This window comes from Rhamphochromis sp. 'chilingali' (genome assembly GCF_963969265.1).
Source record: "Rhamphochromis sp. 'chilingali' genome assembly, chromosome: 16".
NCBI lineage: Eukaryota > Metazoa > Chordata > Actinopteri > Cichliformes > Cichlidae > Rhamphochromis > Rhamphochromis sp. 'chilingali'.
In genome coordinates this window covers 16,473,886-16,493,080 of record NC_137943.1, presented here as the reverse complement: position 1 = coordinate 16,493,080, position 19,195 = coordinate 16,473,886, and the positions used below count along the sequence as shown (strand labels likewise).

Genomic DNA, 19,195 nt, shown 5'->3' with positions numbered 1-19,195 from the left:
TATGTGTGTGTGGGTGGGGGTGGGGGGATATATGTGTATTGAGAGTGTGGGGAGTGAGTTGGAGGGTGGGGTGGGCTGCTTTTAACTATGTAAAGCACTTTGTGCTACATTTTTTCTGTATGAAAAGTGCTTTATAAATAAAGATTGATTGATTGATTGATTGATTGATTGATGTAGCTGGCCTCTCTCCCGATAACAGCTGGAATAGGCTCCAGCTCTCCTCGACACTGAATTGAATTGGCAGCTGACAAAATGGATAGATGGACTTCTCTTATGTGCTGATCATTTATTTTTCTACAGTGTCAAAGAAGTAATCAATATCAGGCAGTCTGTCAGTGAAAATATGGTGTCCGCAGTTGTGTAACTGCCCAATTCTTGCAGTTAAAATATTGGAGGCTCATGTGTTATGCCCTCTAGTGGACAAATATAATACACACTGCTGGTGCCAGTGTGGTTCTCTTCACTACAACTTGAAGCTGTATCTTCAGTATGCTGGTTTACTTAGTCATCCACCACTATATAATTATAGTTATAGTGGCCTTTAGATATCACTGCTGTAAAGGATATGTACATATCATTTTAAATTAACAAGGAAGACAACAACTGTCATTTCCAACACTCTGTGTTTGTACGTGACCACAACTGTGCTATTTTTCTCAGGGTCACCCCGGAGCAGGTGGTGAGCCTGGGTTGCCAGGATTAGATGGTTGTAACGGGACACAAGGTAGGCCGGGAATCCCCGGTTTGCCTGGTTTGGATGGCCTCCATGGCTCACCGGTAAGTAGAATACTCATGTTTTAAATTATTCATTCAATGGCGAGACCTTCAGATGTTCCACCATCCTCTTTGAAGACATTTCATTAGTGGTTTAAAAAAAGAGTTACATTACTCATAGTGGACATGTTTTAGGTATCTCTACACTCAACTACCTTTCAGTACAATACAAGTGGTAGTATGATACTTAAACAGAACAATATCTATCAATGACACATATGCAGAATCTTGTTGCTGCTTCTTCTTCTTTTCTTCTTGCTTCTTTTTAAACTGCCTAAAAGACCCTTTGTGGCAGTTTCCTTTGTAAAAATGGTGACCATTGTAACAATATTAAATATATCATGAGCTTTAACTGTGTTTTTGTCAGGGATTACCTGGGCCTAAAGGAGATAAAGGAGAAGCTTCATATTTAGATGCACTTCCGGGAGTTCCTGTAAGTTCTCCTACAGTTAACACCCCTCTTTGTGTGCATTCCAGAATCATTTGTAATATATATGTACCCTGTCTGTAAAAATGCTATCCTCTTTTTCTGTCTTTTCTATTTTAATTTGCAGGGTGAGCGTGGGCGAGATGGACAGCCTGGCCCTCCTGTATGTTTTTTTTAAATTTGAACAATTGAACAATTCTCTGCGAAACACTTTCAAAAATTAAAGCAGGCAATAAATATCTTAAAACTTTCTCTCCGTATTGTGCTCTTCATACCAACTGCTACCCGAACACTGCATTTTTAACATGACTGCATGGTTTCCTAAAACAGGGAAGACACGGATTTATTGGTCCTAAAGGTTACAGTGGTCCCCCTGGCCCTCCTGGCCCTCAGGTAATAAATGCATAAAAATAGATAAATATTTATGCATCTTTTATTTCAGTATCATATATCACTGAGTGTCACTTGTGCATCTGTGTGCATTTAGGGTTTAGAGGGAGCTGCAGGCGTGAGAGGACAAACAGTGAGTCATAAGCTTCACAGTATTTGACAGTGCTTGTTGAAAACTATTATACGGAGATACACATATGCAAAGCCAACACTTACTACACTTTTGGTTATTGGGCAGGGTGATGCTGGAAGATCACTGACAGGTGACGCAGGTGATGAGGTAAGAAACCTTTTTGGTAATCATGAATTATCTATCATTAGCCACGTTTTTTGGAATGTGAATTTGGTTTCACTAGCCACCAGTGTTGGTCAAGTTACTTGGAAAAAGTAATCGGTAACTAATTACTGATTATTTCCCGAAAAATGTAATCCCATTACTTTACTGATTATCCATCCATTCGCTTCCGCTTATCCTTTCCAGGGTCACGGGGGGCGCTGGAGCCTATCCCAGCTGTCACAGGGCGAGAGGCGGGGTACACCCTGGGCAGGTCGCCAGTCTGTCGCAGGGCTAACACATAGAGACACAGACAACCATTCGCACTCACATTCACTCACAGATTCACACCTATGGGCAATTTAGATTGACCAATTAACCTATCCCCCCTAACTGCATATTTTTGGACTGTGAGAGGAAGCCGGAGTACCCGGGGAGAACCCACGCAAACATGGGAGAACATGCAAACTCCACATAGAAAGACCCTGGCCTGCTGGTGGAATTGAACTCAGGACCTTCTTGCTGTGTGGCAACAGTGCTAACCACCTTTACTGATTACTTATTTTGAAAAGTAATTAGTAACTTAGTTACTTTTAAAAACATGATTTATCTCCTAAATAGGTAATAAAGCAATAGCTCTTTCAGCCCAATTCTACTTTTTCTGCATAATCCATCATATAAAATGTAATCAAATGAAAAAGTCTCTTTTTAAAACTTGTTTTATTAGTTTTAATCTTTTAACTTTATGCATCAAGCAAACATTAAATTATATGCCACATTCTCTGACTGGAAGAAATTTGTTTAACATTTAAACCTATTTTCTGCATATTCCAGCATATAAAATAAAACAGTTTTCTGTGTTTACGCTCACTCTTTCATGTAAAACACAGCAGAAAATAAATAAAATCAAAGACTCAGCGGTCCGGTTGCTCTATTTTCACCTGTATAGCAGGAGTGGGGCAGGCGGAGGTTTGCCCTGGTGCAGGTGTGCCGCAGCGGTCAGTGGAAGGATACGGCAGTTTCTCTGTGAATTTCACATTCCAGCGGCAGCATATGCTTGCTCAGATGTTTAGGGTTTTTTTTCGATGTAAAAAGAAGTTTTCTTCCCATGCAGTGAACAGCGAATGCTAATGTTTTTGTCACTTTTTACGGAATCAAACTCAAAGTAAGGTCAGTACTTCCAGGCTTTAAACGCTGCACTCGTTACATTATCCATTGTTGATCTGCACACAGCTGTTGCCAGAATGTCTCACTCGCTTACGTCATTGTCATGAGACACTCCCCCCCAAAAAATCAAGGTTTTAGTAATGCAGTGTGCTTATGTGAAAGTAACAGTAATCTAATTGCCTTTTTTGCAATAGCAATCCCTTACTTTACTCGAAAAAAGTAATCGGATTAACGGGTTACTGCCCATCTCTGCTAGCCACACCCAGACACGATTGCTGCCAGACCTGCTGAATAAAGAAATTACTTAAACCTGCCTGATGAAGTGAAGTAGGCTAAAAGGTCTAAAAAAAAAAAACCCCAAGAAATTCAAGAACAACTAAGAAACAAAGTCAAACCCAGCAATCATATGACCCTCTATGAGCAAGCACTTTGGCGACAGTGGGAAGTACAAACTCCCTTTTAACGGGAAGAAACCTCCGGCAAAACCAGGCTCAGGGAGGGGCGACCATCTGCTGCAACCTGTTGGGGTGAGAGAAGGAAGGCAGGATAAAAGACATGCTGTGGAAGAGAGCCAGAGATTAACCTGTACAGTGGTGAACCTTCCCAGGAGTGGACAGGGTACCACAATTACTCCATGAGTGAATCAATGACTCATCCAGGAGATCACAAACAACTGCAGAACAGCATCTAAAGACCTGCAGGCTTCACTTGCTGAGACATGGCCAAAAATGGTGGTGATGGTGTGATGGTGTGGGTCTTCTTTGCTGCTTATGAACCTTTGTTTACTTCCCGTAACTGATGTAACCACGAATTCTACCAGATAATCCTGAAGGAGAATGTCCAGCCATAGTTTGTGCCCTAAAGGTCAAGCATGGTCAGGTTATGCAACAGGACAATTAAATACAGCAAAACACCACTATGAATGGTTCAATAAAAAAAACACAACATGTAGGGCTTTTGGTATGACTTTGAACAATCCATTCATGCTCAAAAACCCTCCAATGTTGCTGAATCAAATCAATTTGGCAAATGAGAATGGGCCAAAATTTCTCCACATTGATGTGAAAGACTCATTACCAATTATTGTGAACACTTGGTTGTATTTCTTCCTGCCAAGGCTGGCATGGTCAAGTATTTGGCAATATATATTCTCCTTTTATAAATGATGCGAAAAACTAAGAAATCAGGAAAAGGGAAAATGCTTTTTCATGATGCTGTATATTTTGATGTATATGGACAGTCAAATGCCTCAAAAATGTCATGTTACAGGGCGAACAGGGCCCGCCTGGCCCACCAGGACCAGAAGAAGTTGTAGAATATCCTCCACAATTTCTTTCACCAAAAGGAGACAAGGTGAAGCCTTTTTTTTTTCTTAAAGCATTTGATTTTTAACTTCTTCATATTTTTTATGCAGATGCAACAATATTAATCCATGTTTTTGATCATTTCGTGTCTACCCATCCATACAGCTTTTTATTTTAATTTACAAGTTGCAGTTCAAACTCTACTCTTCCATCTGGATTTTTGTTTTATAATTTCATCTTTTTTTTTGGTCTTTCTCCCAGGGTGACAAAGGTTTTCCTGGCCCATGTGGACTAAAGGGCTTAAAGGTGGGTTTTGATATGCCTGTGTACCTAGAAGTCATGTGTCAGAGGAAAAACAAATAACTCAATTATTGTTTTTTCCTATCCAGGGTGGTAGTGGTGACTACTACCCTCATGAATTGAAGGGAGAGCAAGGAGTCCTCGGATTTGTCGGATTTCGGGTAAATGATTTAAATGACACTGGACAATACACTTAGACAAAGACAAGTGAATATACATAAAAACGTTTTCAGCTCCTTCTTTCCATCTGTAGGGTCCTCCAGGATTACCTGGCAGGGAGGGACTAGCAGGACCTGAGGTGCAGCTTACATATGATGTTATTATGTCTTACTATACTTTGGCATTCTTTCATATTAAATACATTAATACATTTTCAGGGTTCTCGAGGACAGAGGGGACTTCCAGGCATCAGTGGAAGAACTGGACTAAAGGTGACTTTTGTTTATACATCAGTGAAATCAGTATTACAATTTTAAGAAAAACAGAATGCCACTGGGAGAAAAAGTTAAAAGGCTTGGTTTGATATAGATATAGACACTGTTGTTGGTTCTTCAGGAGACACGTGGTTAGCATATTTGCTATACATTTAGAGAAGGACTGTAAATGAATTACTGACATCTGGTGGTTACTTAGTGGAAAGGGTTGCTAACTGTAAAACTCCAATGAAATTCCTTGGTCCGTCTTCTCACCTGTAGAAAAAATGTGCATCGGTGCCATTTCTTTTCCTAACCATTCTTTCCATCTTACACAGGGTTACCCAGGAGATCCAGGTCTCCCTGGTGATACAGTCCTTCTTAATGGAAGTCATGTGAGAGGTGAGACCACAGCTCCATCTGTACTCTTATTACTACATTTTTTTTCCCGTTTTTGTTTACATGTAAAATGTAACAATATATTAGTTTCATAAATAAAAAAAATTCTGTCACTCTGCTGGGTGGAGCACTCAAGTTTTGCGAATGTGATAACTCAACAACAAAGTGATGTAGGAATTTTTTAGTTGATAGCATAGGTGCATCTGCTAGGAGGGTGAGGGGTAGCACAGGCAGCTACCAATATTTTGATAGTTTGCAACAGCTGCTATTCTGCTATTCTTTTATTTATCACTGTCAAAATACAGATTTAAATAAAGTGGTTCACTGGAGCTGTACAGTGTGATATTTACACTAACACACTGGGGGAATACTGGTGGTTGTGAAAGGGCTTCTTTCAGCTTGTTTTCAGCTTGAATTATGTCAGTCACAACTACACTACACTGTGACTATATATTTACTAAAATAATAAAATAACACAGCAATATATGTAGAGTATCACTTTAAATAAACACCTTTAAGTCACTGTTTTGCTTGTAGATTTATGGTTCAAATACAAATAGGTCCATAAATCCAACACCGGAGGCACTGACTTTAAAACAGATGGTTAAGATGGAATTAAAGTTTGTACTTTTATTCAAGGGATTTGACAAATAAATTAGCATTAACCATTTTCATATATATAGTTCTCCATCTTCAGATGCTCAAAGGTAATTGGACAAGTTAATGATATTTTAAATACTTGAGCCTTTCTGAAAAGGAAATGACTTGGAATGAACTCAAAGTCTGTTTTCTGCGTCCTTGATCACAAAGTAATCAGTAAACAGGCCTCACCTGGCCATGAAACTGCATGTCTCCAATTACTTCTGAGCCCCTGAACATGTCTAAATGCAAATCTGCATTTTCCTCACATCTGGACTTAAAATCCAACATGGTGATGTACAAAATTGCAACTTAGTTTGTAGTCCGATTCACCTTAATGTATAGTAAAACAATAATTACTTTATGACTTTATGTTTCAGGTGCTAAAGGTGACCGTGGATTTCCAGGACAACCTGGACTCCAGGGGGACACTGGGTCCATGGGCATTCCTGGGCCCTCTGGCCCACCAGGGTTATCAGGTCAGACTTCAGACTTTGCTTCCTTTCTTTGATGGCGAAGCCTTGTGTATTTTGATTTAGTACTTGTGCCGTATATATCACTCGTAATAATTATGATAATTCTTGCAACCTGACAGTTGTTAAAATACTCTGTTGCTGTGGAAATTACTATGTCAGTAATCAAAGATTCTCTCTGCTACTGATGGTCTGTGTTTTCACAGTTAGAAAACTGATCCTACATCATTTTAAATTTTACATTTTCATCTCACACCCTTATAGAGGGCCAGGGTTTGCCTGGTCCACGAGGGCCCCCTGGTCCTAAAGGCTACAAAGGAGAGCCGGGAAAGTATGATTACTATTCCATTGCCGTACCCAAGGGAGCTAAAGGACTCCCGGGACCTAAAGGGGCCACAGGCCCTCCAGGCCCCCCAGGTATGCTCTCTCTGCTCTTCGTATATAATACACAGGACAAGACTTTCATATGTGCAGAAGTTAATCTCACTGATGTATTTATTTTATTACTTGGATTGTCATCACTTTTTATATGTGATCACTTTAATGATGACTTAACTTCTGGTTTGTATGTCTCTGTACGTGCCTTATTGGATTGGATTAGGCTGTGGAGGTAATTTTTTTTAAATTATATTTTATCTAAAATATTAAAACCTTTTTTAAATTTAATATAATTTTTAATTTATGAATAACTTATTTTCAACTAATCTCAAAGACTACTACTGTGAGCGCGGTGACCCTGGGGACCCTGGTGATCCTGGACCCAGTGGATCTACTGGAAACAAAGGGCTCAAGGGAATTAAAGGTGAACTGTGGCTGTTTGTTTGCATTAATCATATAAGCCAAGACTCTGTTCTTCTTTGTGAATACTGATGTTGAATTCACAAGCAACATGTGGTGGAAGACGAGCGTCAGTGATTCATTTCTCAATATAAACATCTGTGTGAGTCTGTATAAGCAGGTCTGGGGACTAAATTTAAATTCAACCAAATGTTGTTATTTTTGTCTTCTATAGGTTGTCCAGGGATTTGTGAATGTATCTCTGGCAGGGGGAGCCCAGGGTCTCATGGTCCACCTGGTTATCCAGGCCCGCCAGGATTACCTGGACATCAAGGACCAAGAGGGGACCCAGGTCTGAAAGGAAATGAGGGTTCTCAAGGACCACAAGTAAGAACAGTGGGACTAAAACTGCATGTGCAAATAAATGTCTTTTGTGTTATTTTTGTTATTCCCACAATTATGTGTGCTTGCAGGGCTTTCAAGGATTTTCTGGTTTAAAGGGACAAAAAGGAGAAAAGGGTGATGCTTTTGCAGTAGGTGTAAAAGGTGAGCGCCTCTCAAAAATTTAAATTGGTTCAGTTACGATGGCAACCACTGCACATTGGATTAGGTAAAGACTGTTTAATAGTACTATACCTTTAAATTAGATACAGACTGTATTTGTTTTTCTGGAGTGTTTAAAGCCAAATCTCTATTGGTTGCTTTTGTTACTTGAAGGTGCCAAGGGTGACATAGGTGACCCAGGATATGGTGGTCCTCATGGAGGAACAGGTGGGCCAGGACAGGATGGACGAGATGGCATTGTGGGAGAACCCGGGCCACCAGTGAGTCTATATATTAAAGTCCAGTATTGTGCATCATGTGACAAATCTTTTAAAGGTCTCTGCTCAAAGACACTGCATATGTAAAAATGATCCACTTTGATACTCTTTTCTACACTTTTGATCATGTTGTGTTTTTTCAGGGCGATGGTTATACAGGATTACCTGGTCCTAAAGGTTACCCAGGTCTTCCTGGACCTAAAGGATTTCCTGGACAAGCAGGTCCCCCGGGTGATGGTTTACAAGGCCCCAAGGGAGAACAAGGACCTAAAGGAAATCAGGGACTTACTGGCATACCAGGAATTCCTGGACGACCAGGACCTCCAGGTCAGGTTTCTCACGATTTGTCATTAAGAAAAGTGTCATGGGATTTAAAAACAAACAAACAAACCACAAAAAGCTGTATTTGAATACAGGAGAAACACAGAGATGCTGTCCTGAAGGTGAGATTGGTCCCCCTGGTCCAAAGGGTGAGCCAGGTTCACCAGGTAAGTCTTGCAGGTGCTAATTATTTATTTAAAAATGTTCACATGTTTCATCTGGAACACTAAATTTAATCAGAAATCTAGATTTAAAAAAATGTCATTAATAAATTGTTTAGTGCTTTCTATTTATAAAGCTTGTTACTTCATTATTTTCAAAGTTACACAGAATGGACCCTACAGTTACTACTACAAGTGATTTGTTTTGTTTTATTTTTTTTGGCCTCTTATAGGGATTCCAGGTCAGCCAGGGAGCAATGGTCCTCCCGGAGAGCCAGGATACCCAGGCACTAAGGGCATGAAGGGAGATGATGGTGGAGTTCAGGGGACTGGACCACCAGGTAATGGCTGTAAAAACAGAGCATTTGTTGAAGCTTGTGGACCATCAGTTATTCATATAGTAGGGACTATTCCTTAAATCTATTAATTCTAAAAAAAATAAATAAAAAAAAATAGTTTTTTTTTATGCTTATAAATCTTTCTTAATTATAAAAGGACCTCCAGGTTTAATTGGTGAACCAGGTGAACCAGGTTCCAGGGGAATTAGTCTAGAAGGCCTTCCTGGCCTTCCTGGTTTTCCTGGACCACCAGGTAGGAAAGGGCCTCCAGGAGATGTCCTCCCAACCAGGCCAGGTGCAACTGGCATACCTGGCCCTCCTGGGAGTATAGGCTATAAAGGACTCCGTGGAATTCCTGGAAACCCAGGAATACCAGGTAAGATTAACTTAATCTGAACTCAAACAAATCTCTAACAAATGGGATTCATGGCCTGTATTACAATAATATTCAAAAGAACAGAACAAAAACAATGTGCTTTGCATTAGTTCTGTACATTTAGATTAGTTGACTGTTGGTCTTTTGCAATTACAGGCCCACAAGGCCAACCTGGACAACCAGGCTATAAAGGAGAGCCAGGGGTCGATGGTGACCCCGGAGTCCCTGGACCAATAGGCCCACCGTGCTCACAGTGCGAACTCATCGGCCTACCCGGACCCCCAGGACCTCCAGGAAATCCTGGAGTGAGGGGAATACCAGGTGAGCAAACTGCAGCTATACCCCAAATCATGGATAGTCACGTCTTTTTATTCATATCTACCTTATCTTCCACAGCTTTACAAATACAAGTACAATTTAAAACTTTACATTTGTTTACACTGAGTACTTCAATTTTCATATCAACATGAATATCCCACACTATTGTCACGATAAATAGTATATTTGTTTTGTTTTTAGCATATAAACAGTTTGCAAAAACTTATTTAGTAAAAGTAGAAACGTAAAGCAAAATACAGGACAATGCAAAATTGCTTCGCATCTGTTTAGTTTCACTAGAAAAGAAGTTGGATGAAGTACAAATCCCATTTCTGCTCCATATGTTAATAATGATTATTTATCTAGTTTCCTTATTGATATAAATTTCAATAACAACAAAAAATATAAATACAAAATATATTCTCTGTGTGATATAAAACTGATCATATATTTTATATCGACACGTCAAAGACAAATAGCTGCAGTTTGTGGACTGTAATATATAAAGAAACATGGAGTAACACTAATTTTAATACTTGTTTCATCTTTTAATTTTCAGATGTTCATAAGTTGCTAATCTAACAACACTGACCTCTGGTGGCCAGTATGTCCATACATAAGGAGGAACAGTCAATCAACTTCTGTGTCAATATATGAGTATATTCATGCTCATTTATCCATGTCATCTAACCATATATTTTGTCACTGAATTTTATGACGTTGAATAGGAAACACTGGGCAGATAGGTCTGAGAGGTGATATTGGTCCACCTGGACATGGATGGAAAGGATCAAAAGGTGTTCAGGGTCCTCCTGGTTTACCAGGACCAGCTGGACCAACAGGCTCCACTGGCCTCCCAGGAGATCCTGGAACCGATGGGTGGCCAGGACAGAAAGGTCAGCCGATGGTATCTTATTGGATAATTATTTAAAACCTTATAAGCATTTTATAAAATTCAACAAGTAATTCCATTCAGTTTCCAAAATCCAGTTTGTTTAACTTAATAGCCCATCACTTATACATTCAACAGCTAGCTGGTAAGCAGCATGCTTAATTAAATCTGTGAACCTCAGTGTGCTGATTAAAGCAAGGTTTTCTGTTCAATTTCTACAGGTGAAAGGGGGTATCCTGGCAGGGCTGGAGCCAGAGTTTTTCCAGGTCGCCCTGGACCTCCTGGACCGAGAGGTAAACAGGGTGAAAGGGGCCTTAATGGCCGCCCAGGTTCCCCAGGGTATCCAGGACCAGATGGTAATAAAGGTAAGTCTGTAAATGTGTCGTGTCTCTCTTATTTTCCTAACCTAAACTTGTGGGTATCTTAGCCTTTTGTTCTTTATTTATAATAATATTTATTATTATTATTATTATTATTATTATTATTATTATTATTATTATTAAATATTTGATCAAAAAGCAGAATATTATTATTATTATTAGTTGAAACAATCAAATATATTGAACTATGTACCTGTACTATTCAAACTCTAGACAAGTCTACGACAAGCAAAACACACGTATTCTTATGAGTGAAGATCCTCTAAAGGAATTTGGTTTGCAGGAAATTTTTCTGTTTAGTAAATTTAAAAATGCAGCCATTAGAAATAAATATATACTAAATATAGCACAGTTTCCTGTTGGAGCCTTGACCAGGTTGTATTGTACCATTTCTGACAAATGGTGGAAATATCTGACTGTATGTAAAGGAAAACACAGAAATCAGGCACTAGGCAAACTTTTAAGATGGAGTGGAGTGTAATAATGGGAAGCTGTCTTCTCTGTTGGGTTCAAATAATTATGCTCAACTTTTTTTACTTACTATTATTGTTGTTTTATTAGTCTGGAGAAGCTTGATTTCTCTTCTGTTTTTTTGTTTTCTGAGATTCAAATGTGATGGTCAGAGGTTTGTGAGTTGAGAGTCATGGCTAATATCAAAATACCTATTTTTGTATGTTTAATCTACTCTGATGTGCTTGTGGCTCCTGTTCACAACAATGATCAAATAATTTAATTCACTTTTATCTATATAGTGCCAAATCACAACAGTAGTTGCCTCAAGGTCCTTTTTATTGTAAGGTAAAGACACTTGGAAGTACCAAATGTAGTCTTTTTCTTTAAGTTATTTTCCCTCACTTCTTGTGTACTTTATGGAAGAAAATGGCAAGCATTTCATTTCTGTTGTCTATTCAGGTTTACGGGGAGACCCTGGAGATCCAGGAGTGACAAGTCCAGTGAATATAAGGAAAGGTCCACTGGGTCATCCAGGAAGGATGGGGCTACCTGGCGCGCCTGGACTTCAAGGTAATGGAGTTTTAATTTAACCTGCATAAGTCTTTAGAAAACAGCTTTATTCTTCTTTGGTAGAAAGACTGTATAGATGGACAGTGATAGACGGTGCAAAACTAAACAATTAGCAATTTGTGATGTAATTTATAGGTCCAAAGGGCACATGGGGAATGCCAGGTGACTCTGGACCTGATGGATGGCCTGGTCCACCAGGAATTAAGGGTATCCCTGGAGTTCCAGGCAGGTCAGGAAGAGCAGGACCTCATGGAGACCCTGGGAATAAAGGTTTCATTGGTCCCAGAGGATATCCTGGGAATGATGGAGATCGGGTACTCAAGTCAATTCAATTTAATTTATGTAGCGTCAAATCATAGCAGTGACCTCTAGGCATTTTGTACAGTAAGGTAGAGACCCTGCACCAATACTGTGAAGTTATTGTCTGCATATTTTGATCACAGCAGTGTAAATATATATATGTATGTATTAGTGCTGCCAATAGATTCAAAAAATTAACTCAATCTCACAATTTTCTGTAATTAATTGCGATTAATTGCAATTACTTGATCAATAGCCTGGTTGCAATTACAAGTTTGTAACAGACATTTATGCAATATAATGAATATAATGAAGTAAATGCAGAATAAACACAAAGAATGTATGCTTAAATTTAAAGAGAATTTGAATAGTTTTCTTCAATCTTTTAACACAGGCTCTCTCCTGTGAAATACAACTTAAAAAAATTACTAATAGGTAAGTATACGCTAATATATAATATATTAGTGTATACTTACACTAATGTATATTATTATAATATAATACTATATTCTAGTATTATAGCACTGATGTATAGCGAGAGAGAGAGAGCCTTCATCAGGAACTCGATGGGGATGTGGCGGACAACACTAGAGGCCAAAGCCAATAGCAGAAGTCACCATCAAGTGCGGGATCTACCAAGGAGATGCTCTGTCCCCACTGCTGTTCTGCATAGGCCTGGACCCCCTCAGTGAGATGACTGGCTACGCATACTGACTACGGAATGGAGCAGCTGTCAGCCACCTCCTGTACCATTGGCTGGACAAAGCTGGACTGAAAGACAGCATAGAGGCACTAATCATGGCAGCACAGGAACAAGCTCTGAGCACAAGATCCAAAGAGGCTGGGGTCTATCACACCAGGCAAGACCCCAGTTGCAGTCTTTGTAAAGATGCCCCTGAGACAATCCAGCACATAACAGCAAGGTGCGAGATGCTAGCTGGCAGGGCATACATGGAACGCCATTATCAAGTGGCCGGCATAGTGTACAGAAACATCTGTGCTTAGTATGGCGAGTGGCTCCAGCAGATCTCAGGAACAACATCGGAGATCTCTGTCCAGAAGAGCGCAGTCCTAGGAACGGCTAAGATACTGCGAAGGACCCTCAAGCTCCCAGGCCTCTGGTAGAGGACCCGAGCTTGAAGGATTTAAATATTGTGCGTTTTTAAGTGGAATTATTCAGACTTACAAATGCTGGTGTTAAATTATTGGATTGTATTGATGTATGTTATAGGGAGATCCAGGGCTTGTGGGATATTCAGGTATTCCAGGGAGACAAGGCTTTCCTGGTGCCAAGGGTAATTATGCATTTTTTATTAAAACATACTAAATAGCTGATTTAATTTAGCTACAAACAGTGGGAATTTTATGTAGAAACCTCGGTAAAAAACGCAGAATCAGTGCAATAAAATAAAAAAAAAGATTTAAGTACATTGTCACTGCAAATATGGTCAAGAATGTAGCCCAGTCTCTCAGTACAGTCTCATTTTGTTATGTATTTATTCAGTTATCCAAATCTCTTCCAGGTGATCCAGGACCATCTTATGGACAACCAGGTCCACCTGGACCCAGAGGCATCCCAGGAGAGAATGGCTTCAGTGGTAAATTAAAGTTATTTTTCAAGCCCCCCCGCCAAAAAAACAATTTATACCAAATCTTAAAAAAACAAAACAAAAAACTTATCCTACAAGATATATGGTAGTTTCATTGGCTAAATAAAGTTTGCATACAAAACCAGAAAAAGCTGATAATTTCTTTAGCACCTCGAGGGATACCAGGAGACCCAGGTGATCTGGGACCCAGAGGAAACCCAGGACGACCAGGACCATCAGGCATTCCAGGAGAACGAGGAATACAAGGAAGACCAGGTGATCCCTATAGGTTTGATTTTAGAACTTTCTGGATGTACTTCAGCAGCACAATTAATAAACTGATGTTTCCAATGTTTACCTTATTCATAGTTTGATTCAGGAGAAAAATAAATTTCCCCTTGTCGTTAGCTTTTTTTTCTCCATCATTAAAGGGAAGAAATAATTCTGTGCAAGTAACCATTTCAATTTTGTTCTCACATAAAATATTGTAAATATGTAATGTGTCAGCCAGAAACTGGATTCAGTTGTATAAAATCTTTGAGTGTATTTAATTTAAAATAATTTAATCTGGATTTAAATTTAGCTCCTTTAACATTAATTTAATCTACAATAATAATCAGTTTCTGCAATTTAACACTTGATTTTATTCCCTCAATTAACATTGATTTGTTTCCTATATATGAATGCTTGTTTGAGCTCTTTTGTGTATACCTATGTATACGTACAGGTTCCCCTGGACCCCGTGGTCCACAAGGCCATCCAGGTCTTCCAGGTTTTCCCGGTGATGAAGGAAGTGTGGGACTACCAGGCCCCCCTGGCCGATATGGGCCCCCAGGTACAAACATAATTGTCTCAATCCAAGAGTTTAGATGTGTTCATATTGTTTAATAATGAAGTAAAACATTAAAAGGGTTATGAACATTATGAACAGATTTGCTTTCTTCATTTATTTGTTTGATCATATAGCATAATATATCATATAATAATTAATTATATGTAATAATAGAATACAAGATGGAAAAAAAACTGAAACAAGAAGCATGATTTTGCAATCATAGGACCAAACAAGACAGTTTACACATCATCACACTGTGCTTGTTATGTTAGGGCCCCCTGGACCACCAGGTCTAGATGGACTGTATGGGCTTACAGGTCCAAAAGGGATGAAGGGGGCAAGTGGTAAGAGAGCATTATATAATATTATTTCTTTTCTATGTCTTTTAGGACTGTAGGAATTTTGTCGCCGTTGGGTGCCAGTCGTATAGCACATTATTTATTGTTACAATTAGTAATAATATGTGTAGTTGCTAATTTTTAAATTGTTTTTCTTGATACACAATCAAATGTGAGCACATTACAATGTGATGCTATGTTTTATATGTACTCACTTATAATACAGGCATAGATATCCCTGGCCCTCGAGGACCAGATGGTTTTCCAGGAGTCAAAGGGGCCAGGGGCTACCAAGGACCTCCAGGAACTACTATTCCTGGGACTAAAGGCCAAAGGGGCCCACCAGGGAATCCAGGTATCATGACTTTTATTTGTAACAGTTCTGTCTGCACTAGATACAATTTTGTGTCAGGTTGTGCCAGGAAGAGCATCTGGCACAAAAACTGTCAAATCAAACATGCAGAGCGACTATGCTACTATGGTGACCCCTATTGAATAAGGGAGCAACTGAAAGTAACTTTTTATGTTGCTAAGGGTAGATTGTTTTTTCTTTTAGGCCTCCCAGGACTCCCAGGTGAACCTGGTTACCCTGGTATAATCTGCCAAACACCTTTGCAGGGACCTGCTGGAGGTCAAGGATTTGAAGGACCTACAGGACCCCCAGGTATGTGTGTATGCTGGGTCATATTTAATTTACTTTTCTCTACTTTATTTCATTCTTATTAAACCCCCTCCTGGGGTAAAAGGGAAAATATACAATGAACAAACAAAGCAGAGGGTTATTCAATACACATCATCACTATCACAAAAGGAGAAATAAGTAAATGCAACTGTCAACAAATGACCCTTTTGAATTGGATGGTGCTTTGTGCCTATGTAACTGTGTGTATGTTTGCCACTAAATATATTTATACATATTTCAAATTTTTAATTTTTTTAGGTCCTCCTGGAGAACCTGGGATACCAGGCTCCAGCCTTTTGTTCAAAGGAGACCCAGGACCAACTGGCCCCCACGGCTTACCAGGTGTTCGAGGAAGAAGGGGCCTACCAGGACCACCTGGACTTTCTATCCACCAAGGCCCTAGAGGACCTAAAGGTACAAACAAAACAATGGTCAATAGACATCATCAGTAACTTACAGTGCAGCTATCCAACTGATTATACTCCAAATGTTACCACACTTTGACAGGTGAGCAAGGTCCTGTTGGTCTAATGGGCCTACCTGGACCCAAAGGTCAGCTAGGTGCCCCTGGGCCCCAGGGCCCCAGCGGAGAAATTGGCCACCCTGGAAATAAGGGTAAGTTGTACTGTAGACAAGAAACTAAAATATACAAGACTTCACAGTTCAAAGCAAAATAAATTGATTTTTTTTTAAAGTTGTAATTGTTCCTATAGTAGATGTACTAATCAATTTTTTTTTTCTAGGTGTCAAAGGTGCTCTTGGTGACTCTGTCAGTATATTAACAGCTACTGCTCCCCCTGGACCTCCAGGTCCTCCTGGTAGCCCGGGATGTGTAGGATTCCAAGGTGTCATGGGTTCCCCTGGTATTCCAGGTCGTAAAGGTAAACCTAATGTAGTCTTTGGACAGTTATAAGTGTATATTTCGTTTCTGTCTGTCCAACTTGAGTATTGTACATGTCTTCATCCACTCTTTATTTCTTTATATTTTACAAGGAAATATGAAATAGGTGTGAAAGTACAGTCCAAGAGGAAAAACCATAGTTTGATTTGTCTTAGGTAAACTTCTTATTTCTTCAAATTAGATTTCTAATTTCTAATTCCTTGAAATCTTCAGGAATAGTTTTCCAGGCTTCTTAAAGGACAGTCAAAGGTCTTATTTTGTTCTTTTTTTTTTTGTTCTCTGTCAAGATTATATTGAGGTCCAGGCTCTGAGGAGTCCAGTCCATGACTGATAGTGTTCAATTATGTGTTTTTATAAGCAGGTATGCCTATACAACAGATGCTTTTCAGAGGGTATTGTAAAACTCTGATGGTGCTTCTCTGTGTTCATAGTTCCGTTTATGCAGCCCCAAACCACGAGAGAGCCTGTTTCAGGGCCTCTGTCAGGTCTTTACTGTATTTTTTTTATTTCTTAAGGATATGAGTTGTATAAAGCGCTTTGAGTGCTCGGATAGATTAGAAAAGCGCTGTATAAGAACCAGTCCATTTACCATTACTTTCAAATACTCTTCATCTGATGTAGTGTTTTTAGCCCTGCCAGTTCCTCCTTTGTCCTCTACTTTTCTACTTACCTCAAATTTTTTTAAGGCATACTGCACATCATGTTGAGATATGACAGTTTTTGGCTACAAGTTTGTTGGGAATCACCTTGTTGGTGTTAAAATATATCCCCAGTTAAATTGTGTTATCTTTGGCATTTCTCATAGATTCAGATAATGAAATTGTAACAAATAGCATGATTTTGTAACAGGTTGCTAGTAACATAGTGTTTTAAAATTACAATTGAAATTTGGGTCTTTGGTTCTAAGTTGTCTGCTATGTGTTTGAAGCATTTTTATGCTTTAATGTTTTATAGGTCAGTGTAAAGCGGCTTAACAGCCAAACAAAAAAATCCATACTCCTGTATACATGGCTGTATTTACTCATTTGCTTTTATCTGCATGTTTCAGGGGAGAAGGGTCCGGTGGGGTCTGTGGGCCTTCCTGGTATAACAGGTCCTCCTGGTCGTAATGGTCCAGCTGGAGATCCAGGAGATGTTGGTTTGCCTGGATTTCCTGGACCTCAAGGTAAATATTCATATTTTCTAGATAGCTCACTAAATTAGTGTGGAAATTTCCTGATAAAATTTGGAAATTCACTCTGGTGTACTAATATGAATAATATAGCTCTGATATGCTTTTTTTTGATCCTCACTTTGATGCTTTCTTCACCTAATACACACGCTCTTTGTTCAACCACAACAACTTCAAGGTATCCCAGGTCCTCCTGGTGACCAGGGTCAGCCAAGCTACAGGAGGATATTGAATGCTGGATTTCTGTTAGTTATACATAGTCAATCAGTTGAGGTCCCACAGTGCCCAGCAGATACCACTCAGCTTTGGGTGGGACACAGTCTCATTTACCTGGAGGCACAAGAAAAGGCTCAAACACAAGATCTGGGTAAGCATCCGCATAAAATGGTCATTTTGCTGATTTCTTGAAATGTATTCATCCCTGGTATATAGAAATTTGAAGAAAAATTTAAAAACCCTTCCTTGTCTATATTTTATAACATCTATTTTTGTTTTTTTCAATCTGTTTTCCTTGCAGGCCAGCCTGGCTCCTGCCTCCCTGTTTTCTCCACCATGCCGTTCTCCTATTGTAACCAAGCTGCCTGTTCTTATTCTAGTCGCAATGACAAATCCTATTGGCTCTCCACAACTGCTCCCATACCCATGATGCCGCTATTTGGCCAGGATATTGTGTCCCATATCAGCCGTTGTGTGGTGTGTGAGACCATTTCACCTGTGGTGACTTTTCACAGCCAGAATCATACATTCCCTTCATGCCCACCTGGATGGAGGAGTTTGTGGGTGGGATACTCTTTCCTCTTGGTAAGTACATTAAAAAAATGTTAAAGTGTTTCAAAGGAAAACTTCTGTTAACTCCCCTCACTGTGTACCTGCTGGCTTGCTGTCTTTAGCACACAGGATCAGGAAATAATGGTGGTGGCCAGTCACTGGCTTCTACTGGTAGCTGCCTTAAGGATTTCCGAACTCATCCCTTCATTGAGTGCCAAGGGGCACGGGGTTCCTGTCACTACTTTGCCAATCTCTATAGTTATTGGCTGACTACTGTAAGCCCAGCAGAGCAGTTCATAACCGCAAGTCCTGGCACCATCAAAGCAAGCGACCAACAGCGACACAGGACCAGCCAGTGTAATGTCTGCCACAGAGAAGGATAAGCATTGTGGCATTTTACCTAAGATTATGATTTTTTTTTTTACCCAATTACCCAAACCTTACTCATACCACTCAGGGTTAAAGATGAATTTGATTATGTTCGTTGATAATAAAAATGTATTAAAATAAATGTTTTGCACACCTCAACATTTAACATTATTTTCACTTAGGTACCATTTATAGTTCTAAAAAAGCTCCTTATGTTCTATAATTGTGCTATAATCTGTCAGACTAGCACTGTAATCCTCTCTGAAATGACCTTT

General features: G+C 39.5%; 1 protein-coding gene across 1 annotated transcript; it reads left to right on the top strand.

Annotated features, from left to right (window-relative positions):
• Positions 1–452: 452 nt before the first annotated feature.
• On the top strand, positions 453–19,185 carry LOC308383440 (uncharacterized protein). Its single transcript, XM_080861394.1, has 43 exons — positions 453–567; positions 661–777; positions 1,142–1,207; positions 1,329–1,364; positions 1,532–1,594; positions 1,689–1,724; positions 1,830–1,871; positions 4,302–4,385; positions 4,598–4,642; positions 4,726–4,797; positions 4,890–4,934; positions 5,014–5,067; positions 5,388–5,451; positions 6,468–6,566; positions 6,825–6,977; positions 7,162–7,170; positions 7,273–7,362; positions 7,573–7,724; positions 7,811–7,883; positions 8,055–8,161; positions 8,302–8,485; positions 8,575–8,646; positions 8,874–8,981; positions 9,136–9,354; positions 9,511–9,675; positions 10,401–10,568; positions 10,786–10,929; positions 11,857–11,967; positions 12,103–12,281; positions 13,499–13,562; positions 13,791–13,865; positions 14,025–14,132; positions 14,584–14,691; positions 14,964–15,035; positions 15,256–15,384; positions 15,586–15,693; positions 15,970–16,125; positions 16,219–16,326; positions 16,455–16,592; positions 17,661–17,777; positions 17,962–18,150; positions 18,301–18,584; positions 18,674–19,185. The coding sequence occupies exons 1-43, from the start codon at positions 490–492 to the stop codon at positions 18,932–18,934; spliced, it is 4,752 nt and encodes a 1,583-aa protein (XP_080717520.1). The 5' UTR covers positions 453–489; the 3' UTR covers positions 18,935–19,185.
• Positions 19,186–19,195: the final 10 nt, after the last annotated feature.